This window comes from Leuresthes tenuis, unplaced genomic scaffold, assembly GCF_036924035.1.
Source record: "Leuresthes tenuis unplaced genomic scaffold, fLeuTen1.0.hap1 SCAF_18, whole genome shotgun sequence".
Classification (NCBI taxonomy): Eukaryota; Metazoa; Chordata; class Actinopteri; order Atheriniformes; family Atherinopsidae; genus Leuresthes; species Leuresthes tenuis.
In genome coordinates, this window is record NW_027325372.1 from 9065407 (window position 1) to 9089948 (window position 24542).

Below are 24542 nucleotides of genomic sequence, written 5' to 3' on the forward strand. Positions count from 1 at the left end.
GTGTGAAAATAAACAAACTAACAAAAAAAAAGCCAAGTGGAGTTTGCCATCAGCTTCCGCCATCCTTAAAAGAGCATGTTTGTCTCATAAATACACATCAAACAATCAGTACAAAGAGCCGGACAGATGTATTTTATATGAGTGCACGTTTCCGTCCTGACCTGCGTACATATTCAGCAGATGGCACATAATCGATAGAAAGGCTGATTGTGTCGTTGTGTTTACCACAGTGGAGATGTCCTTGATCTGTATCCAACGTGTGGATGTGATAGTATGTGCACGCTGGAGGGGGGGAGGGGGGTCCTCAGTCTTCTGTGAAATACACACACAAGATAACATCTGTGTTGGTATGCTGCACCCTTGTGGTGCTCAGCTGCTACATCTCTATAAGCCCAGATAAGGAGGCTGCTTGGCTCCAAGGGAGTGAGATTGAATCTGTGGCATTTCACTCGATAAAGGATCCCACAGCATTTTCACAGCCTTAACAGCTATTCGCTGTGAAGTTGAGAAAACCACGGCTCAGAGAGGAGTCCCTCAGAGAAGTACAGATTTTTAAATTGCTGTATATGCGCCACATCGTCTGGTATCTCTGCTGAGCACTAGGGTACTTCTGTGTGTCCACACATTAGCAGATGCAAGAGGGAAGCATCAACACTTGACATTCAGTCCAAGCCTACCAGTCAATTGTTTTCTATCAAGCCATCTTGGAGAGCCGGTCTTGTTACTTTGATCTTGTTGAGACGTCTCAGGCTGTGACGACCGTGTAGCTGTCGTATTGACTGTACAAGCGTCCTAGGAGGTGACAAGGACAGCAATTGATTGGGCCTAAATGAGAGTGAAGAAGAAGATTGATTGTCATTGATCCACTTCTTCCTCCAGCAGACTCCTCCGTCTTTGATTATGACCACTTTATGTCCAATCTAGGGCATATGAGCTATGGAGGGGGAAATCCCATTTAGAGGTATTAGCACTATTTGCAAGGGCTGTAATTATGAGAGGATGTGAGGGCCCAAGGTCAACACACAGCAGGTGCCATCAGCCTGAATGATAATAACAGGGTTTCCTCTGGCTTCCCACTTCAATTCGGTCATATAGATAATCGGCTATGAGGAAGATTTTACTGTGTGTGTGTGAGGGAGTTCTTTGTAGGATAATAATCGGTTGACAGGAAGAAAGCAAGTTGTCATAAAACAAATTATTTGTGAGGCAGACTGAAACATAACCACACTCCTTGCTGCTTTTTTCCCACATTTTTTTTATTGAAAGCTTCATCAGAGAGAAAAAACAACTCATAAAACCCAAGTCAAATCCTAACATCCACAGATGTACAGATAATTTCTCAAAGATCGCACACACTGAGCAGCGTGTGCGAGGCGTGACCGTGTCCTCCTCGGCGCTGAAACTAAGAAAAGTGGAAAAACCAACAAAAACAACCAAAAGAGAAAAACAACACAAAACAAATTAAAAACCGCTCTGCTGTCCTAATAAATAGTTACCTTGTTTTTTTTCTTTTTCTGGTAAATGCGTCCCATTTTGTGCTGGCTACCTCAAAATAATTTCCTAGTGATTGTTAGATTCAGTATTTTATCGGGGGAGACTCCACGTGGGCTGTGCTGGCTGGAGCTCCTGGGGTTGTGTAGCCAATCGATAGCTCTCATCAAAGGTGGACCGAAGCATCAATTAAAAGCCCAGGGCCTCGCTCTTCTAGGGGGGTAGTCTCAGCAATTTTCCCACTGCATTATGTGTGAGTGTGTGAAAGTGCTGGTCTGCGATGAGTTATTGAGCCACAGTTCTCCTTGACACTCTGCCGTGAGAGACAGTCTGCGAGAGCAACTCTGAACTGCTGTTTTCCAAACACACAACAATCAAAGTGGGGTGGCTACGAGTCCGCTCACGAAGAAGAGCCTTGCGACAACTGACAAATGTAAGTATGATGTCTAATACATCTAATGAGTGTAGGACTGTGATAGTGTGGTGGCAGTGATCTGAGGAGTGGTGAGTGAAGGACGGATTGAGAGAATCTTTCTGTTTAAAGGGAGTGAAATACGCACCTCGCCTTAAGAGACTGACACATGGAGAAGACCAAGATGTAAAGTCTCAGGATGTGTATTTCATTGGTGTGGGTAAGCTCACAGGAGATCAGAATATCTTTGTACTGTAGAGGGCGTCACAGTTACCCCAAAGAAGACTGAAAGGAAAGAAAATGTTGTATTTCGCAACATTTACTCTTAATTTGCCTTAATCTTAATCTGCCTTTGTCCTGCATCAAATAGAAGTTGGGCAAAAAACTCAAAGCATCTGATTAATCAGGGCATCAGGTGAGTGAGATTTACTGCATTACTGTAAGTCAGAATTTCAAGATCTTCAAATATGATTGCATAAACTTTACTGCAAAGGATACATTCCTCACTCTTGATTGGCAGACTGCAAAGAGGAAGGCCCATGTGTATAATCAGCATTAGAAATGGTACGCAAATAAGGACATTACCCCTCAAACCTGCTCTTCACACTCAGCAGGGAGAATTATAATCCAGAGGCCTGTTTTCAAAAGCTAACTGACCAACAACAACACTGGACCCACCGCATTTTACAAGCAACTGTTTCTTGCTAGTTCAGCATGGTTTTTACATGCTCAGGCATGCATCACAAGTCACATCAAAGGTAATGTGAGAGAACATGGTTTCTAGTTGTACAGGTACAGCCACACAGATGGTGACAGAGCAACAGATTAGAATTTTATGTTTACTCCAAAAGCAGAGAGGGACACTAACGTTGACTTGACGAAGAAGGAAACTAAGGACATGTGAGATGTGAAATGATGGCTGGCAGAGTGAGAGTAAGGTATGTCAGTCAAAACTCAAGACTGTGTGAGATACAACATGATGAGCAGCTGTGTTCAAAGAGAAGAGACTGTGTTGTTGTGATGAAAAAAGAAGGGAGGAGAATGCTTTCCTAATTAGTGAGGGGGTCACGTAAGTCACCTCGCCAAGTCCTGCACAGGGCACATAGTGCTGTATGAACTCGAGGCTAGGACCACTTTTGCCCGGCAACAGGAACTAATGATCATCCTCCTTTTACACACACCCTCTCTCTCCTGGTGTAGCTGGCTCCTGGTTTGTGCTGACACATGAGCTGACTGGGGGCAGATTTCTGTTACAGCCTCCTTAAAATTGCAGGCATGCCCTCTGCAGACTACCAAGAAGGTATTTGTATTCTGAAAGGTACATTTTGCCATTGTGCTATTAAGAAAAAGCCATTTCTGTTTGTTGGGTAATCTTTCAGATCCATGTGAAATATTGGTAGCAAGCACCTGCCTTAACATTTTTTTCTTTCTTGAATCTCCATTACCAAAATAGAGCTGATGTTCTTTGTTGTGCATTTTTTTCTTAATCCCTTAGCTATTTGTAATCCTATTTCCCATAATGCCATCACCACTGAATCTCAAACCATTTGGAGGATGTTCTGCTCTTTGATGTGCAACTTATACATTATGAGTCCTATTAGGCCTCAAATGATCCTCTGTACTATAAAACAGCAGCTGTAAAAGTCTGGAGAACTCGGTTTTAGCTATGCTGGATTCATAACCTTGCTAAAAGTCGAACCATTAACAAAAATAAATCTTCACACATGCATACAGAAACACACATACTAGCTTAACACTGGTAAAGTTAAAGTGTAGCAGCTCTGTTGTTTCATCAGGACACTTAAAATGGAATACAGTAAGTACAGATGAGCAGTGTTGGCACATCAAGCTCGCGTTAAATCCCTCAACATTTGCCAGTTGTTTAAGACTTCAGTGCAGAAGAGGCTTTTTCACAGGGAGATATGGGCTAATTGTAGCTTTGAGGCAAGTGAAAGCAGATGTTGACTGGCAGATCAGATGGAAGAAAAAGAACATAAGTTGATTTGACTGGACAATAAACAGCTGGATGGAAAGTTTGAAGACACATTGTCTCATACCTTCGCTGGCAGATTAAAGACAAGGTTATTTGTTGTTTGACTGATTGAAATTAAAAGAAAGTATGGCTTTTACGGTGTAGTTCACTTCATGAACCTGTGTGCCTGTTTCTTTTGTGTACTGTCATGTGAACAGAGTGAGTTCAGGGCCAAATGATCAACAGTGGCCATCTCATCAAAGATCACTGAAACAGGACAGCACCCTCTTTAGCACCATTGAGCAGATTCAGTATTTCTAAGTATGTCTTTTGCACCACTTTTTCTGCAAGCTCTTCCATGTGCTTTGCTTTAGTAACTACTACACGGATAATGTGGAATCATTTGGAAGCTTTGTTTAAAGGCACTCGATGTACAGTTTGATTGTTACTTACAAACATCGCCATGCATGTTGCTTGTAATGTGCATGCCATCAGTAGCACTGTCTTTGAATGAGTCACACGAACTGCAAGAGCTCACTTGCAATTGTCACCAAACAAAAAGCTCCCTCTCTGTCAGGAAGAAAGGAGTCTTTTGAGGGACACTGGAGTGGATCCTATTGCCCTGGAGGGAGACAAATTGGGCCCGTCAAGCCTCATTGCAAGAGTGACTGAAATTGGTTTGTAGTTCTGCTTCTGCACCACCCAATAAAGAGGAGAAACCTCAGAGAGAGTGTGGGAGGAGGGGGAAGAGGCAGAAGAGGACAGTGGGAGAAAATGAGAGCAAAGGAGCCTGGCTTGACCACGGTGCATTAATGGTGCCCGACTGTGGTGCCTTTTTTAGTGCTGTAACACCACAGCAGGGGAAGAGTGGGAGGGCACGGGTGAACAGAGAAGACACACACACAGACTGCTGTAATGTGGGTAGAAATGGCTGTATTCCCACAGGCAATTTCCTTGGGGACAATCCTCAGACATGAAGTCACTGAAAACCTCATGCTGCCCAGGGATGGAAAGACTGGATCAGAAGAGACTGGATTGTTTGTGCAACCTATTGGGATAACAAGGGGTGTATCTGACACTCAGCAGTGAGGTCGAAGATGGAACTGCCATCAACATCTTGTTATGGCTGGTGAGGAGCCCACTTAGCTCCCACAGGTGTGCTGAACTTGTTCTTGGCAGATGATAAGGGGGATGTTCAGGACAATCAGGGTCATTTTTAGCTTTGAACACACTTTTACTATGCCTTGTTAGTATCACAGTGATGGTAGAAATGTGACGGTAGTGTTACAATGCAAAAAAGACACAGTAAGCAAAGTCAAGTTCGTGAATAAAAGAATCAGCCCTGCTTCAGTTACCATATATCTTAAAGGAATAGTCGGATGGATTCTGTCAATCTCACAGCGATGACATGCCTGCAACTAGCCAAGAAATAGTCCAGCCTTTAATTTCATTAATTGTTTTTTTTTTACTGTGTTTCTCTTCTTTTTCTTTTCTTTTACTTCCCTGTTAAAACAATCAATCAATTTTCTCTTTTTGCTGTACTTCTGAAGAGAGCTAAAAAACACTTTTCCCAAAATGTCCTCAGCCCAGTTGCCAGAGTAAAACGTTGTCATTTACTAATCATAGATCCCACAGACATTTGCTTTTAATAACTGTCAGAGTCTGGTGTCACTTTCATTTCATCACACAATGACACTTAAGAGCATAACGGGTTCTGAAAGGGTATATTTAACCTCAAACCATGATCTTTGCCTAAGTTTTGTTGTCTAAACCCAGCCAGACTCACCTCACAAGGCAGCTGGAGTCTTGTGGCAGCTACGGTGAGTTTTAAGTGTGAGAACAGTCAACAATAGCAGCTCTTAGTCATAAGATAATCCATGAGCAGAGCCCTTTTGTAGCACTTTGAAGATTTGATTGGCTGAAGAGATGAAGAAAAAGGTTTCACGCAAACAGTTTCTACAGAGGTCTTTCCAGATCGTTCTGTATAACAAACCATCTAGCACATCAGGTAAAATCCACACACACATGGTCGAAACCACACAGAAGTAGAAACTAAAGTAAAACAAACCCAATACAAGAACAGATGAAACATGAGGTCCAGTGACTTATTTCACAACTACCCTTCCTGGTCAATAACACATGTGCATGATAAGATGAAAGCTCCTGGATGTGTTTGTAGAGAAAGGTTGAGATAATACAATTTCATGGTTTCAATAAACATAAGAAGGATGTTTTACACTGGCATCTGGGCTGATTGGGCTCTAAAGCTGCTGTTTTAATATACACTGTCTGCCAGACAAATTAGGTGAGTGCCATTAAGTGCCATAAAGTTTATGCAATCACTACTAAATATGTCAAAGTTGTACACTTTTTGTGACTAACAACTTACCTGCTGTACAATATGCATCAAATAGGACTTACAACTCATCTCTTATCAAATATAAAAAAGTGCCCTGTGTTGGGATGACAGAGGGATCAACATAAGGTCAAACAGCAGCAGGGTGATTCCCACTGAAGCTTAGTATGCTGAGAGATAGTTATCGTTGAATCAAAGAGACAAAGAGACAAACACAAATCACAAAGAGGACAAAGCTGGATGGAAAGCATCAATGTTCGCGTAGCGTATGTAGCAACATTCCCCGGTCTGTTTTCTTAAGTTTTCTCTGCAGGATCTGAGAAAGACGTGGAATGCACCCACGGTTTGGGAGAGCTTCATGGAGGGGGACAAGACTTCAAAGAAAAGACAAAGGAGGTGAAGAAAGATTGGCATGTCACACTTTTAAATGCTGTCTGATGTGGGCGTGTGTGAGTTTAGAAGTGTAGTATGTAATGTGATATGTGTGCTCATACAGTATCTGAGTGTGTGTGCGTGTGCGCACGTGTGTGTGTGTGTGCGCGTTTGACAGCTCGGACAATCGTGACAAACCCGATGAAAAGAACATAGGAAGGATAGAAAGGACTGGTCCGGCCATTAAGGTAAAGGAAAGAAAAAAAAAAAGACAACAGCAACAACAACAGCAATATCAACATTAACATCAATAACAACATCAACGACAACAACAACAACAAAATCAAACTGAAAAATGAAAAGGAAAAACAAAGCAAAACAAAACAAAACTCTGGTTCAGAGTGTCTCTTCATCTTTGGTATAAAAATGGCCATCCATGGGCTGCATTTGATCCACAACTAGGAAAAACTACAGAAATTGTCAACAATTTCTTCTATTGCTTTTGCGCTGATTGGTTTAAACCATAAGCTCCTACTGAATCTACTGTTTTTATTTTTTACTGCCAGAATTTTTTCTGTAGTTTTTTTTTTCTTCTTCTTCCTACTCATTTTATATATTTTTTTCTCCTCCTTTTTTTTTTTTTTTGCAGTGTGACAAGCAAAGCGGACTAAAAACATCTTAAAGCTCATAAAAAAGGTAAAATGTGGCAGATAAAAAGCACTAATGTCGTCGACAGCAACTTTGCCATGTAAAATAATAATGATAATAATAATAAAAAAAAAACAAATTCAGCATTTGCAACAGACTGCATCCACAACGCAGCATGTTTTCTTTTTTTTTCCTCATGGTGAAAAATCTCTTCAATGCTCCACCCTCCCACCCCACCCACCCCCACTGCCCCGAGTATTCTTTCCCCCCCAAAAACAGACATTTTGTTTACTTCTGACACTTAGTTACCTCTGACATAATAATTATCAAAGTTTTCTTCTAATGAAGAAAAGAAAAAGCTTTTCTCTATTAAATCTGTACAGCTTATGTGATAGATTCTTTTTTTCCCCCCTCTGTAGAGTAACTCATTCAGTGTCTTGCACCCTTCCAAGTGGTCCAAGAGACTGTGTTTTGCTTTTTTTTTCTCCCCAGACGTCAGACTTTAACTCTGTAAAAAGTTTCTGGCGCCCTTCAAATTAAGGCCATGAAGATTCAAGAAAGGAAAAAAAAAACAAACACTTTGTTTTTGAATATATCTAGAAAACTAAGATTTAACACTAGAACATAAAAAAGACTGAAAAGAAACTGTAGCTTAATATCTGAGGAAGACAATCTCTGTGTATCTCAAACTTGACTCCCCTTTTCTAATTACAAAATAAACTTCATCGCCTAACCTGCGCATTCAACCTTTTTTTTGTCTATTTTATTTTTTGTTTGTTTTTCCTTTTTTTTTTTAAATGGTTGAGAATTTTCTTTGAGAAACTTTTCAAGCTTCAGCCCAGCCCTTCAGGCAGGTTCCCAGACTAAACAATTTCACTTCTTTGCACTGTGCCCAGCAATCTCCCCACATCCCCTTCCCTCAGCACTCCTTGCCGCTGCCGTCTTTTTTTTTTTCTTTCTTCTTGTAGGCCAGGTAGGAAATGAAAAAAGTGTCTCTTTTTTTTTTTTTGGTGCCTGGGCAATCTGGAAGCAATCTCTTTCTTTTCTCTTTTCCTCACATTCACAGTGCAGCCACCCTCTGTCTCAAGGCAACGCTGTCACAGGAACATTCGCTCAGGCCGTTGCTATCTGATGGAAAGAGGAGAGAACAGGAGGGTAGTAATGAAAGCACAATTTTAGAAACACTGAAGAGCAACAGAGCTGAGAGCTGACAGCTGACAGCACATTAAAGAGTAAAAGTGCTGTCAAAACGACAAGCAAATGACAACAGCATCCACCAGTAATTTGAATAATTTTTGTAATGGCACTATGTTTCATTTTCACATCAGCCATAAGTCCTGTGTTGCTCAATAAAAACATTTGTCAGACAGAAATACCTGACAACCTGAGTGATTTTCTCATTCACAAAACATTTCACAAATTGTGACAGAAGGAATATTCCTTCAGGTAACCAGATAATTCAGTGGCAAGAAGCTTTCCCATTCATATAAGACTGAGATCATCTACGATGGCATGCAAGGGTTTGGTCAAAAATTTCTGTGACAGTAAATATCTAATATTACTGAAGATTAACTTATTTCCAAAGGAAATAAAGTGAAAGATGAGGGATTATTTTCTATATTTTAAGCAGAATTTATATAATTTCAGAGTTGGGTTGGGGGGGGGGGGGGGGTGATGGAAAAGCATACCAAGCAAAAAGTTTGAGCACTACAAGAGATTTGAGCCCTCATAACTTTTACTGTGGTCTCAGACCTTAATGAGCCTGCAAGGGCTAATAGTTGGAGGATTGTTCACAGTTCAAAGGCCAGGTTATGTACATTTTTAAACTTAGAAACAGTAAAAGTAAAAATAACCGATGTCTACAAAGCAGAAAAAGGGTGTTTTCAGGTTGCCCTCTCTACAAATTGGAATGTGCTGGAACAGTGGAGATTGAGTCAAAACCTGAGAAAAACAAGAAAACTCTGACTCTGCAGGGATTCGCAATGAGCAAAGATAAGTTTGGGGAAAAAGAAGGTGCTTATTTTCATGAAAAGAACACCTTTCCAACTATTAACCCCCGCGGAGGATCAATCACGCTTTGGGCTTAAGTTGCAGCCAGACGCACGGGGAACATTTCACTGATAGAGTGAATAATAGATTCAACTAAATACCAGCAAATCCTGGAAGTAAACATCAAACCATCTGTAAGAAATTCAAATCATAAAATCAAAACGTGAGCTCAAGGTTTTGCTATATCCCTCACAGTTTACTGCACTAAACATCATCAAAAACCTGTGGGATGACCACAGAGCGGGGCATGCAGGATAACACCAAAATCTCTCAGAACTAGAGGGAAGAATGAAAGAAAATCTGCAGGGATGAAACTGTCTTTGCAGAAACAGCTCAGATACTGCACGATTCCAACACTTTAGCTAAAGGCCTTCAGTCATTCAGTCATTTTGAAACTATAAATGTCGGGGGAAAAGTATTCCACTTCATCATCAATTTTCTGCCTTTTAGAAATCAGGTTATCTTTTACACACATGCTTTATTATTGGTAACAAAATATTTGACCAGATGGGCCACTGTCTGCACACCTAATACAACCCTACAATAATTCTAAGATCTAACGATAAAAAGACCGAACATGGTGGTCTGTTTTGGGTTTATCTAGTAAAAATAAATAACTAACAAAGCAAGGTTCGTTCTTTTATTGGCAGCAACAATTTCTGGTATTAAATGTCGTAATATCCAGGCATCATCTCAAAAACATTAATATTATAAATGAAAAATAAAAAATGCCTGTAAGGGGAAATTTGACACATTGAAAGGCCAACAGAATCTGTCTTCCTTTCTGCTGCTGGACTTACTTGGACTGGTATGAGTAAGCAGGAACATGGTCGGCAGCACTGTCCACCTGGATCTGTTGCTGCTGGCCAGCCACCTCCTGTGATGAAGGAGCCACTGTCTGGGGTGAGGCGTCTGTCACCACTCCCTGGAGGGGACACACAAGGGAGGAAATGTGTGGGTTTGGGACAAGAACACTGTGCGAGTGTATCTAGTAAACTTCTACCTCTGTCTATTCTGTGTTTACATCTGTGGCACTGCATGCCAGTCTGTCTGTTTTGGAGGGAGGGAAGGTGCCTCCTCTGCAGCTCTTCCTGAGCTTTGACCTTTTACTCTATCTGTAAAAAGATTGTTTGGTTGGATATTATTTCTTGAAATCAAGGGAGAAGGAAAAAAAAGTAAATAAATGACCAAACAGACACTAAAGACAAATAGCTTCTGCTATCTGCTTTTCTTGCTGCACAGAGACATTTTTTTGCATGGGACCAACCTGTGTTTGAGGTAAAAAACTTCTTAATGGACTGCTTTGTGTACTGAATCCATCACAACAACCTCTTAGCCTTTATATGTGTCTAGAATTACTTATTGCCCCCATCACTGACTCATCTCAATCACCTTTAACAAGCTCTCAAGGATACAACGTCCTGTCCATACATCAGCCCTCAAGACACTGTCTGATACGGTGATGTACACCCCACTGCCGGCGTTGGCACTGAGAGGACCGCGGCGAGGATGAAATAAGTAGACGGCGCCGTGGGCTACTCTACAACTACATCTCTCTTCTCCATCCCACTCCCTCATGGGGAAGACAGCAACTTTCTGAGGAGGGGGAGTCAAAGAGGCAGACACAGGAAGGGAATAAACGACTAATGGGTCTGTCAGGGGAAACTGTCATTGTCCAAGGCTGGCGGGCTAACCAGCACTCTGTGGCTGACGGATGCATGTGTTCCAGCTACCTACCGGCCCGAACCAGCTGCGGCGGGGGAGAGACAGCGCTGCTGGCACTGTGTCTCACTTCAGCTCCTGTCATCTGATACACGACTGATAGTCCATCTGAATATGAGCACGCTGTCAGCCACCAGACAGCTGGCCAGCTCTCCTCGCCGGCCTGCTCGCCTGCCTGCCTGCCTGCCTTCCTACTTGCCGCTTTCAACGTTCATCATTTCTAAGCCTGGACTGCCCGAATCTGCCAGGTGCTCAGACAGCCGCCGAGAAAGTGAAAAAGTCTGTGCTGAACTTGAAATGTCTTTCCCAAATACTATAAAACTTCTGACTCATCCTGCTTTGCTTGCAATTTTCATCCTTGTTATTTGCCAGTAGTGCACAGGCAATTTGTTTAGAGGGAATAAGACAATTTTCAGCACGCTTCAAATGCACTCTGTCAATTTAATTACTGTTTGAGTCTATAGGGTGGTGAGCAGGTTTTGAAATCTGTTTGTGGATGAAAGTTGGAGGGCTGTTAGTAGGAATGATACCACCCCCGCAGATGAATATCGACCGATCTCTTTTTAATCATGATGACTGCTGCGTGTTTGTACGTGGGTCTTACTTCGACAGGGACGGCTGTTGGAGGCACAGGAGTGTACTGGGGAATGTAGGTCCCTTGCATAGGCGCCGCGGCAGCTGCAGCAGTCATGTACTGAAACATACACAAAGGACACACTTACAATCAAGCAACATCCTTGCACATGCAAAATTCCTGCAACACTCATTAGAATTACAAATCCCAATCTCATATTAGACAAGAAATACTTTTCAGACATCAAACACGGATCATAATTCCCTGGAACACTCATTCAGTGTAATTATTCCCCTAACTACTAATAGGGAAGATTGCCGTTCCCAGAGTATCCTTTGGAGGGCGCTAAAAGAATACATGTGCACGCTCAGAAAAGAAGAGCATATCAGATTGGCGCATGTAAGGGAGACAGAGGAAAAGGAGGAAGAGGAGATGTCCCGCTGTCCCACCAAGACTTCACAGGCGAACAAATGCACAGGGCCACAGCTGAAAAGATTAAAAAGAAAATAAAAAAATAGTCTAAAGGGAAACAACTGTGTGTGAAGGGGAGTGAGGGAGGAGAGGAAAAAGCAGTAGGTCTGTCGCCTGTGGCCTATATTCCTTTAGTCATGCCAGCCCTGGCTTTTAACTGGGTGCTAGCTTGCTCTGTGATGGGTATTTTACAGATGTGACACAGGTTTGGTTACACGACAGCCAGGGGGCTTTCACATGCAGTATGAATGAGGACACGCACTTTGTGTGAGGCTTGTTCTGTAACTTGCTGTGTATGCTGTATGCTGCACATCAGTGTCAGCCTGATTTGCCACTGTGTGTGCTTGATTTTAATTAGCACATGCCTGTGCATAAAAGATGAGTTTTCACAACGTGTCTGTCCAACTGTGCTCATATACGTATGGCTTCTTCTGCACAACCCTGTGTGGGATACATACATCACATTCCTGTGCCTCTGTGTGTGAGAAAGAGATGGACAAAGACAAAGAGGCTTGAAATGGTAATGTTACAGTACAGCGCCAACGGATGTGATCCCAGATAAAAGCCAACAGGCTGCCTCCCCTCGCCTTCCTGCTGCCTTCCGGACCGAGGAAAAAGGGAAGTACAATCTCTTTCTCTGGCTTTATTTTTTCCTTTGCCTGTCAGTCCGCCTGCCAGTGGTAAAGAGTGTGGTTGCAGTGTGTAGTAGGAGGCAGTACTGGAGGGGCTATACCGGGCTGAAAAGCCTTCCTTGGCTACAGGCCCGGCGGTGCTGGTGAAGTGTCATTACCGGCAGCGTTGCTAATGGATCGGGTACGGCTCCACCGCTCACCGCTAATGAGAGCAGCTAAAGGCCATGGACATGGGTGATTAACTCCCCCACCGTTGCTACACAGAGCCAGGAAGATGCCCTGGGATGGATGTTAGTGTGTGCTTGCATGCACGTATGACCGTGTGGGTCTCTGTATGTGAATTTAAGGTTATCACACCTCCAGGCTGTCACACTCAGGACAGGGTGAGGCAGCATATCCAGACCTCCTGACACATTACCACATTACCCCTCTGTGTCATCCCTTCTTCCCTCTCACCTTCCTGTCACTCTCTTTCTTACTCTGTCTCTTTCAACCTGCTATCTTCTAAAAGGGCCTATCAGATTGCTGAAGTGACCTTCTCCCTGGTGAACTGAAACCATGCATACAAATTTTCCTCAGGACTTAAGGCGTTTGCCTCTCCTCCCCATTAACTTATTCAGCCAACTCACCTGTGAGGGCCACATGAAAGCAAATGAAGGAAAGTAAGAGATAATTAGCCAATATCACAATCTCCCTGTCATGAGGAGAGCGTCCGTTTGAAATGTTTTATTTCTCTGCAGAACTGCAAAAGGAATTTAAATCAGGTTTAACACGAAAATTTAATAAGATAGTTTTTTTCTCCTATCACGACCATTAGTTAACCTATTTAATATGGCAGGTTGAGCAAGGCATATTTCTGCAATTGCCTCTGTGGCAAGAGAGGCGAATGTCAAGGCCGGGAACGGTGAACTGGGTTGCTATGGTGATAAAGATGTTTTTTGTCCAATTTGAGCTTCTTTAATACTTCCCTGTCCATAGTCAGGGGACAAGTTTGGGTAATATAAAGCACCCTTAATTGGCCATAAATGGTGTTTTCATCTCACAGCCACACATATACATCTGTGCTCATGCACACACACACCCACATGCCCCCCCCAACACACACACACACACACACACACACACCTCTGCCTGAAGCAGATGGCGTGTTTGTATGTTTGATGAACGGGAGGCCTGAATAGTTCCTTAACGAGGCTGGTGTGAGTAGACTCCTCAAGTCTCTTCTCTGCCATCACTCTCAGTGACATACACCTATGACTACAGTATAAATTCAGACCGCAATGCAGCAATGCCAAGATTAAAATCCATAGCATAGGCAGAAATACTCAGGTACCACAGTGGTTTGGGCCTCTGCGCCACAATGACTTATAAGACAATTTATGTTTGGTGGCTACAAAAAGGAATGGACAGTTTGGGCTCTGCATTGAGTTCTCCACATCAACAGAATTTCTCTATAAATTGTAGTTGCGGCAGCGGTGAGGTGTGGCACAGCAGCATGTCTAAATATCTAAATAAATCCTTCGCTTCTCGGCTTGTCACTCGGTCTCCACTTGTATCTATCTTATCAGTGATGACATGCTGTTCTGTTGTATCATCTGCAAGGTGAAGGATCACAGTTGGTCAAGGCAAGAACATCCATTTACTCAGTGTAGGTTATTAATGGAAGTGCAGTGTGGGGGATGGGCTCTGGTGACTATCGATCCTTGCTGTGGGTGTCCAACACTATGGTAACTATTGGAGTGAATTACAGTGCTCGACCACTTCACTATGAAAAGCTCCTCATATATTTGCCCTTGGTGATTCATACATTTTTTCAGACATGCTTTTTGCAGCAGGCCTTTTTCTGGACTTCATTTTTCTGCTTTAATATTGACTTGAGCTATATGTTACCTGGTTGACCTAAAAATGAAAAAAAGACATTGGTATTTCAATGTTCAATTTACAAAACATACCGACACATCCTGCTCTCTGGGGTGTGAGTGAAGTTTGAGTTCCATGAAGTACCCTCCTGAATTTTTATCTTCCCGACCCCCTGACTTCAGATCCTGCAAGTTACTGACCCATGAGCTACGAGCCAGTGGAGTCCGTAGCTTCTGTTTTTACAGGAAACTTGTAAATACATGGAAGCAAATAGCAGCTTGCTAATTGTATACATTTAGTTTCAAAGGTTTATTCTACCAGTGGAGCAAAGGACTAGTTGATATACGAGCCCACACAGATGCACACCTGGCTGAATATAAACTTGACAGTAATTTCATTATCTCCTGTATTTGTTGTTGAAAACTGGATGACAACTCTTTTTTCCCTCTTTTCAACCAGCTAAAACGTGGTTACAATATCAACATGTTAAAAAATTCTATTTTTCCAGTAAGCCGTGTGGAACTAAGAGAAATTATTTCCAGACATAAAATGCTTCACACAAAATACCATGAATATAAATCTATATGGGCTGTGTGCTTTCAGGACATTATGGAGACTCTTGTATACATAACCATAATGTAAGGGAAGAAACTGTGGTAACCACTGAAAAACACATGCACAAGCACATGAAGATTACAGTTTCAACTAATCCAAAGGTAAAATGAGCCTTTTCCATTCAAAATTTAAGCATAATATATATCTGTATATGCTCAAGCTGATTTGGACAATGTAGCTCAGGATTATGGTCAGCATGGAAAAATTATTTTTAATACTGTAATTTTCAGAAAAATATTGTCTAAATGTGAATGAGCTGTCTATATTGTTAAAGAGTCTGAGAAGAACTTTCTATCTTTAATACTGCTGTTTTGTAACAGTGCTCTGTTCTAGAAATCTTAAATTTCTATCCTTTTTGTAAAGATTTTCACTGCCATTTTTCTTTGTTATCCATACCTGACAATCCTTAAACACAGTCAAAATGTTCTGTAAAGTTTTTAAAATGCCATGAAAGCATTGTTCCTCCCTTTACATTTGCCTTAAAGGCCTTGCAAACCACTCAGTAGTGCTGGGAATTACCCCAATGTCCACATGTGTTACCGTTTGAATGTGAAGATGGAGGAGAAAGTGTATGCTTAGTCAACTTTCTGTGTATGGATAAAGGTTAAATATAGCAATACACATCATTGGAAATGTAAAATAACATACTGTCCTTACAGTTCCCATAGAAGACCAAGGGGAACATCTCAGATAATAGAAGAAAGTGCTTCATACAAATCTGTCTACCAGGGACACAGAACCTGTCAGTCACCATTGTCACCATGACAACAGAGACTTGGGTTCATGTCATGACAGGAATAGGATGGAGAGCATCGAGGGAAGGTCACCTCTTGTCATGTCAACCATAATGCCACTCACACGCAAACGCAGTCACTAACAAGTGTGCAAACAGTCATATGGGCAGAAATTCTACTTTTGTTACAGCACTTCCACACATGCACAGCAACAAACAGGCACATGCGGCGGGACCGATAGACTCTGGTTTAACTGTAAGAGCTCAAAGAGGGTGAATAAATCAGTAACTGAGCAATATGCACCAAACATGGCAACATAAATCAGTGAGGAGCAGGGATGGCATGTTTATGTGTGCCATCCATAAACAGTAAGCCTGAGGTTCTTTAGCATTCTGTAATACCAGCTAAACAGACTCTAAACTCAACTGGGTGAATTGAAAACAGAACATTTCTGGAGAAGCAGCTAAATTCCAAAGCAGTGACCATGAGGCGGCAGCGATCCATGCTTTCTTGCCCCTCCTTTTTAAGGCCTAACCCTCCATGCTGATCCACACTGCAAAATAACACGGCGTTCTCGGAAAGCTATGGTCACTACACCAGTGTCACAGCTTTGGGCGGACAGGGAACATTTGGTTCTTTTTTTGGAGGGAAGAAGGAAGCCACAGCCATACACAAACAGCCACAGCGAACCCTGGAACAGCCAAGAGTATTCTGAGGTGTGGCTTCTCCTTCAGCGGCCAGAGGCTGTTGGGATAAGTTGTTGACTCTGGAGATGCCGCTCACTGCAGGTGCTCTTCTGTGGCGAAGATGAAGTCATGTGACCAGTCGAGGAAGTCAAAACAGCCTCACCACATGCGTGTACACTCCAGGAATGTGCTTGAAGAGTATGCGGTGTCAAGTCCAGTTTACTACATGGATAGTTACAGACCTTGGTTCCTAACAGGCTTTTCCAATCAGGCTGAATGAAAGGGCTTTCACATCTGGCGTAAGAATCAAATTTACAGGAAACGTGTCTCAATTCCCATTGGTGATCAAGTGTGGCATGCTGTGTGAGTAGCTCAGCCATAAAGAAGTTATGCTACACAGCACATCGCCTCAGGAAAGCTAAGCAGGCAGAAAGGGAAAAAGGCCTTAACCCACTTTCTCCTATAATACAACCCATCAAACATCAGAAACCATCATCACAGATTAGCCTGTCTATAATCCTGACTGTTAGCACAGCTGTGGCAGATTAAGGAGGGGGCAGTCCTAACAGAGCCAACGTGGCGTCACAGTCGCTGACAGCTCACCTGGAAACACATGGGTAACTGTACAATAAAGTACTGTTTCAGTCATACACAAACACACACACACACAGAGATCAAACATAGTGCCAGAGCAAAGCTGTCTGCTTGACTGCCCCCGGGCAGCAGAGTTAGGGCAGGAAGTCAAGCTTCAGAACTGTGTGACACCTCTAAGTCGACTTGATCCTGAAACCGGGGGGGGGTTCATGGTTTGGGGCAGCGACTGTACAGCGAGTGAGTGTGTAGAATAAGGAAAACTGATGTAGTGATAGATTTGATCTGTGGTTTAGAGAGTGGCTGTAAGGGAGAGGGTGAGAAAGAAACAGAAATTAGAGGGTGAAAGTAAAGAAGGTGGAGAACAGAGGGGCCTGTCACACTGTTAAGCTTCACAGGAAATCTGTTTAATGTGGAAGATCAGGGAGGAAATATGCTCTTTCACTATTTGCCGGTGAAAGCATGCAGTGCGTAAAACAAATGATACGGCTGTTCATTTCTAAGCACATGTGGCGACAGTCTGAGTAGTTTGGCTCTTTTGTAAGTAAATTAAAAGTCTATTTCTTGCTCTAAATGCCCTAAATGAACGATGGCCCCAAAGATAATAAGCCTCCAAATTAGCATTGCTAACATGATAGCAACAGTTCAATGGACACACATTAGCTTTGTCTAACATTCAGTTCTTCAGATTCTCATCTTAAGAGTAGGCTTCAAGATGTTTTGCATTTCTGCAGTGGGATCATAACAAGGAAAAACACCAAGCAACTGGCCTCAAATACATTTAAAGTAGAACTGGCTACAATGTACAGGTTTCATTTTTAGGTACTAGGGATACAGTAAAGGCTTAGTCTACACACCTATGTGAATGCAATTTTGTACATATATCTTTAATCCCCAGGAAAATAAGTAAATTTTAAATTCTAGGTATATTGTTGTTATGATTAAAATTGATACCTTACATTAGATTGTATGTATGTGCAATACCCATTGGCCTCAAGCTGTGTTTGTTGCAGGAGGTGAACATGAGACGAAGAGTACAAACTCACATACATACAGGAACGTATTGTTTTAAAAAGTGGGCAACTTGCTCGGATTAAACTGGGTTTTGTGTGGAGAGGAAATCCTTGTCCAATGAGGTTAGAGTCACAGACTAGATAAGCTGCTATTTTCCTGCAGGAATCTATTTTTCAGGAACTAAGAGCTTTTGTGGGGTTCTTTCCTTAACCCCCTCCATTTCCACAGCAGGACCCAGGGGTTAAACAGAGTTCACAGGGAGAGATTCTATTTTTGAGATTTCCTGAAACCTTTAAGGGTTGGGCACATAGGTCGATTATTCCCAGCATCCCTTTTCTGCCGTTGTGTCTCAGTCAGCTCACCTAACTTTAAGTTTCACAGCAGGAAGTTGTTACTGTTTGTAAACAAAGCACTTAAACTCAGCCATTCATGCTATTCATTTTTCTGCATTCAAACATAATAACAGGGAGGCAGAGAGCGATGATCATGACAACAAAGCAATGATTTACAGCAACGAAATAGTAATCTCTGATTGCTTTACAGTGGCTTTGTTTAACACGCAAAAAATACACCCACACCCTGTAAAAATGTGTAACATCAACTGATTTCACAGCTGAAGCGTACTTCCTGGTTTGACTGTCTGCACAGGCTGCTGTGACCAGCGTAGCAGCCCCGAAACTGCAGCAAGGAGAGATGTTTCCGACTTTAACAGGCTCAATTTGCCTAATTTACCCTGTACCGTAGGCCTCAGTGAAAATTCAAAAGAACCAGGGCAGAAACAATCTTTTCGTTCTTTTTAAAAAAAAGCCAAGGGGTGCTTGTTGTGGGTGCTGCTGATTAAAATTGAGCCTAAATATATTGTAAACAGCACAACGTAGTTCATTTGGAACCAACACAGGGAATTTTCTTAATCCATAAAATTTGTTTTAGTCAACATGCTTTTTGTTAATTGCATATAATTGATGGCTCAGGGCTTTAGCAGTCCTCGGCTTGCAGCTAGCACGCCAATAGCAACCCACTGAACTGATTGTAGTAGTAGATTGCAGCAGTAAAAATTGTAATTGGACTAAATAAATATACAACTTTTCTATCATTTTTGACCCCTCAAAGCTCTTTTAAACATTTCACCTATTCACTCACAGGTATACAGCATTTCTTAGTCTATAAAGTCTGATAGGCTATGCAGGGCTTTTTTTCTCCATCACACACACTTACACGTCAATGGCACACCAAGACAACATGGGGCTCAGTCTGTAACTGTGTCAGAGGGGATTGATAGAAATGGAAATCAGCCTTTCAGTTTGATTGTGGCTGTTTTAGGAGAAATAAATATGTAGAAGAGGATGAAACGGGTGAAGCTGTGAGTAGTTTGTCCATCTCTTTGTGTCAAAGGCAAACCCCAAAAGAAAAATCCACCAAATAATCTGCTGTTCATAAATCTTAACACTGCAATATGGAAATAACTGAGGTTGCACTTGTATATCAGAGTGAAAAAGCATTTCTTTTTTGTCAGCTTAGAAGTTCTGTTGTGATGATTGTGGCAACTACAACGTGGCTTGTGCTAGACTTTGTGTGGGATTCATTGAAGCACAGTGAGGAGTACTCACACTTCCTGTAGTGCCCAGGGACAGATGGTTCATCTGTTGGGTGAGAGGGCCCATCATGCTGGCAGGCTGCATGGACATAGTGTGGTCCATGGCTGGCGTGATCACTGCACCCTGGAGGAAGAGGAAGATAAGAACAAGATGAGATAAAGGAGGGAGCAGAAGAAATTAAGCAGATTGTGCATAGTCCTCTCTAATTTAATTTGTGACCTTCATGTAATCCTTCCTTGAGTTATAATTCTAATCATCTGACTCTTAACTTCCACAAAGTGGTTGCTAGTTTCCATGCTGTCTATATCTAATATATGAAAATGTTTTAAAGAGGGTATTATTTTGTAGCGTATCAGTGGAACAATAAATGATAATGCATAAAGACAGATGTGAACTGATTATCCAATTTTGAACGTGCTAGTAGTGAGAGGAAGATGGTAGAAAGCCCGATGAAAGAAAGAAGGAATCTTGGGTAAATTACGTATTGTCAAAAACATAATAATAAAACAAAGGAAGAGAGAAATGGGGTTCCGGCAGAAAAGAAGAAATAAAGGAGCAACAGCGTCCATGAACAGCAACAGAACACAGGGACCTTTTTGAGATCAATACAGACTACTGTCTTCGGTCCATCAAAATCATCAATATCTGTGGCTGATGTATCAACTCTGTGGTTTTGTCTGGTTCACTGGTTGCTGGGAGAGGTTGCTTTCTACCTGTCCCACCTCAGTGTCTCACTCTCGAGCCTCCCCTCTTTGTGTAATGCACAGCGTGTTTTCCCTAACGGGCGGACGAGAACGCTAGAAGCCACTTCTTCATGGTGCAGGGAAACATGAGGGAAAGTGATGAAACCATTGTTGCTCTTTCATCTCCTGTCATGATAGCTCTATTTCCCCAGCACTGAAGCCTTGGGAGGAGCGCGTTAAAAACCACTCCTTTTCCTCTGTTCGCCTCGCTTCTCACTTTGTGTACGTGTCTGTACTGTAAGTGTGCCTGTGTGCGTTTAACTGTGCAACACACTGCGTGCAACTTGACTGACGGTCTCTGTCTGTGTGTGAGCGTGCAACTCAACAGTGCATGTTTGCAAGTGTGTGCATGTGCGCACCCCACTGGTGACTCTGTGTGGGCCTGTTGGAGAACAAACTGTGCAGACACAGCCTGTCAGAATCGCTCTGCTTGTCTACACCCTGCATTCACAACACAGCCAGCTAACTCTTTCCTCCCTACTCCACCTCCTCTTCGTTCTCTCTCCCTCTCAAACTAAATATGCAAGCTTCATATGATTCCTCTTGGAGTTACAATTCCACTCAAAAAGAAAGAAACTGGCTGGAATGCTGCTATCAGTGGGGGAAAGTATTAGCTTTGCATCAGCTCTTACAATGTTCAAACCTAGCCTAATTTATGTATGTTGAGAAGGCTTCTTCAAGAAAGGTTTACAGATTACAAATTACCCTATGAAAGATGGCAATGTAACCATTTCAAACACTTTACCAAAGTAATGTAACTTGTAACAATTGATTATGTTTTGATTGCTTTGATTTTGATTTGAAAAGCCCTCCACAGGCTGTAGATGTTTCCCCAGGTTTAACATTGAGTACTTTGATGCAGGCAGATTTTTCTATGCTGGTAAACAAACTTCACTGGAATGTGATGAGAATGCCATTCTTAGCCATGGTAGATTCCTTAGAGCTGTGACAGGAATTCATTTTTAATTACAAAGATGTGACAAGAATCAGTCAAAAAGAGCATTCCAAATTTGAGTGTGTAACTTTGATGGTGCTGCCCTAAAAACGTGTTGCTTTTCTGAGTTCTGTGTTATAGCAAAAATATTCCAAAGAAGACATTCCTACATGCTGAAAAGATGCAAACCAGCAGAATAAATGTTATATTCTACAAACCCCATTTCAAGAAAAGTTGTGGAGTTATCTGAAATGCAACAGAATCCTAAATCTTTTATTCATGAATTAATTTGAACCTTTATTTAACAGACACCAGTACAAAGGAAAATATTCTCAGGGTCTCTCAATGACCATCTACACTACAGAATTATAACAAACCTTGAATTTTATGCCAACAAAACACACAAAAAAGATGGAAGAGAGCCAAAAGCTAGAAACATTTATAGAATATCCAAGTGACAATGTCCTGGAAGATTATACAAATAGTAGATCCACCAAAGGTTTAGTCTTTCAAGGAAAGGATGGGCTGTGACTCAAACTCAATCAGAAAATCAGAAATCAGTTCAACTTCTTTCTTTTCATGTCTACAGTGCAAAGATTCATGGAGTTTTGGGAAACCTCAGTTCTTACAGAGCGAAACCTAAAACCACTTTTAGATGCATCTGACCTTTCTGCCCTCAGGTGGCTCTGCATGAAAAACTATCATGCTACTGTCATCAATGAGGCCACATGGGATTGAGAGTACCTGCGAAAATCATATTGACAAAACGCAGTCTGCGTCTGCATCCGGAAATGTAAACTGCAACTGTATTATGCAAAGAGAAAGCCACTTATCAACTCTGTGTAGAAAAGCTGTTCTCTAGGAACGAGGTTATCTCAAACAGACAACAAGACAGCAGACAAGTGTTCTGGCATCAGAAGAGTCCACGTTTCAGCTGCTTTTAGAAAAAAACAAAACAATGATGGGTTCTATGTGCCATAGAAGAGAAAGGACATCCAAGTTTTTATCAGCAAAAGGTGAAAAAGCAAGCATCTGCGATGACATGGGGTAGGATCCTGTTGGTCTCGCTGGACTCAACACAGATCTTACAGAAGTGGGTAGTTTTAATGAGCAGACGGTCGAAACCAAAAGTTTTAATTACACTGTTGGAATTTTGAATTTAGTTCATTAATAAAATAATTAACTAAATTCTAAAAAACTAAAAAACATCTGCTATACTTATTTAATTTTAGCCCTTGTTTACCCCATTACTTGCAAGTGAGTTAACCAAACCTATATTGCTCTCTAATTGGGGCTTCATACTAGTGCTATGTCAGGGTGTCAGTAGACTAAAGTAAAGGCTGATGGTTTTGTGCATTTTTTTGGTTTGCTGCTGCATTTTATGACTATAAATAATAGCACTTTTGTTAAATGATTCACATTGGAGGGCTGTACTGGGACTGGGCTCCAATGGCTCCTGTGGGACCCAACGCAAATCTCGTGGGAGCCGGCAGGAGAAGAACACACACATTGTGGGAGTGAGCAGTAATCAGTAATGGTCAGAAATCCAAAGGGAACGGGATGAAGAAAACAGTTCCCTGGTTCTAGATGGGGGTGCATCAGTGCCCACTGTATGGGTGATCTGCTCATGTGAAGAGGCTCCATTGAACCAGAAGTAGATACTGGGATTTTGGACCATTTTGGATTGTGGTGGTAGCATTAGAGACAGATGCTACCATCACAATGATATCTTAGTGTGACTGTGAAAAGTTTTCTTATGTTACTCTGTTGCTCGTAGCTATTCTACAACTCTGGATCCGAAACATACATAGGTATTGCTTTAATGTAGAGATTAGAAATGAGTTTTTCCATGTATATGTATCAGTAAATACCAATAACTACTGAACTAACAAAAGTAATGTTAGCTAAACACTATACAGCATGTTCCGAATAAAGAGTGAAAAAGGTGAAGAGACACAGTTGACACATCCCATGTGACACACATTGCGTAAAAACTGGGTAAACTGGGAAAGTCCCAAACAATATAACTTTCTTTGAACCATTACAGCTGTTTTTTTCTGTAGAGGACTGCAGGGGCTTGGAGCCTGTCCCAGCTGACATTTGGCAAGAGGCACTGTACACACTGGGCAGTTTGTTAGTAACACCATGAACCTCAAACTACAAAAACACTCTTAAATGACTAATAAAAAAGGTCTTGATCAGTTTTTATGAATATAACTTATCTTTAAACACATTTTTCTGCTTAACACACGTTAAACGGATAAAAAAAGACAACGATTAATAATCCTAAAACATGTTCGACTCAACCCAAAATATGTTTTTAGGATGTTTCCTCCTCTTTTCTTTTATCCAGGTATCTTACTGTGGAACAACTTTACGTGTAAAAACAATTTTGCCATAAAATATCCCTGAAGTGCAACAAAAAACAAATAAACTCTGGTTTATGGAGCCTAATCTGTGCAACTGTCACTTTTGGTCTGCACAAAGGACCTCAGGAAGGCAGAGTTTCCATGTCGCAGAAGTTACTGTAGCTCTTTGTTATTAGGATGTGGGAAACTAATATATGTTGAATGACACTTTCACTTTTATTGAAACAACTACTATACAGAAAAAGGGGAAGACTGTGGTGGAGAAGATGTCTACGACCATTGAACTAAATACACAGACTGGCAGAGCCTTTACATCATCTAATCCATGTTTGTGCCATTAAATGCATGTGAGAATAACTTTGAATAATTTACACACTAATGAGTATTTATTAGTTCATAATAATGCTTTGTAGTAAAACCTGAGAAAGCAAAGTTATTACAAATTCTAACTGTCAATTAAATGTGGCCAAGAGTTTTCCTGTGAGATGTTGGTGTATGAGAAAAAAATGGATCAACTGGAAAACGCCAAGGACTTTCCACCTCTGGCTGTGGTAGAGGAATAGAGAAAGGGTAAACGAGGGGAGAGACATAAGACTGCATAAGGACATGAGAAAGATGATTAAGGAAAAAGCTGAAGGAGGTCATGTTGAAGATAGGTGTGAGCAAAGATGGGCAGAGGGAGGGAGGAGGAAGAATTACAGA

The 24542-nt window shown here is 41.7% G+C and overlaps 2 protein-coding genes across 5 annotated transcripts in view; one reads left to right on the plus strand and one right to left on the minus strand.

Annotated features, from left to right (window-relative positions):
* LOC140274859 (palmitoyltransferase ZDHHC3-like) overlaps positions 1-24542 on the plus strand; it is a 350244-nt gene that overhangs the window by 253267 nt on the left and 72435 nt on the right. The gene's annotated exons all lie outside the window — the stretch shown is intronic.
* Positions 1236-24542, minus strand: part of rbms3 (RNA binding motif, single stranded interacting protein) — a 282860-nt gene continuing 259553 nt past the window's right edge. For 3 of the 4 annotated variants that reach the window (XM_072370235.1, XM_072370238.1, XM_072370236.1), the window contains 4 exons: positions 19807-19917; positions 11627-11716; positions 10101-10225; positions 1236-8379 (listed from right to left, as the gene is read on the minus strand). In XM_072370235.1, the coding sequence (XP_072226336.1) occupies positions 8376-8379; positions 10101-10225; positions 11627-11716; positions 19807-19917 (330 nt within the window). In that variant the 3' untranslated portion in view covers positions 1236-8375. Of the gene's footprint in view, positions 8380-10096; positions 10226-11626; positions 11717-19806; positions 19918-24542 lie in introns of those variants that run through there. The other variant, XM_072370237.1, reaches the window with a different exon arrangement.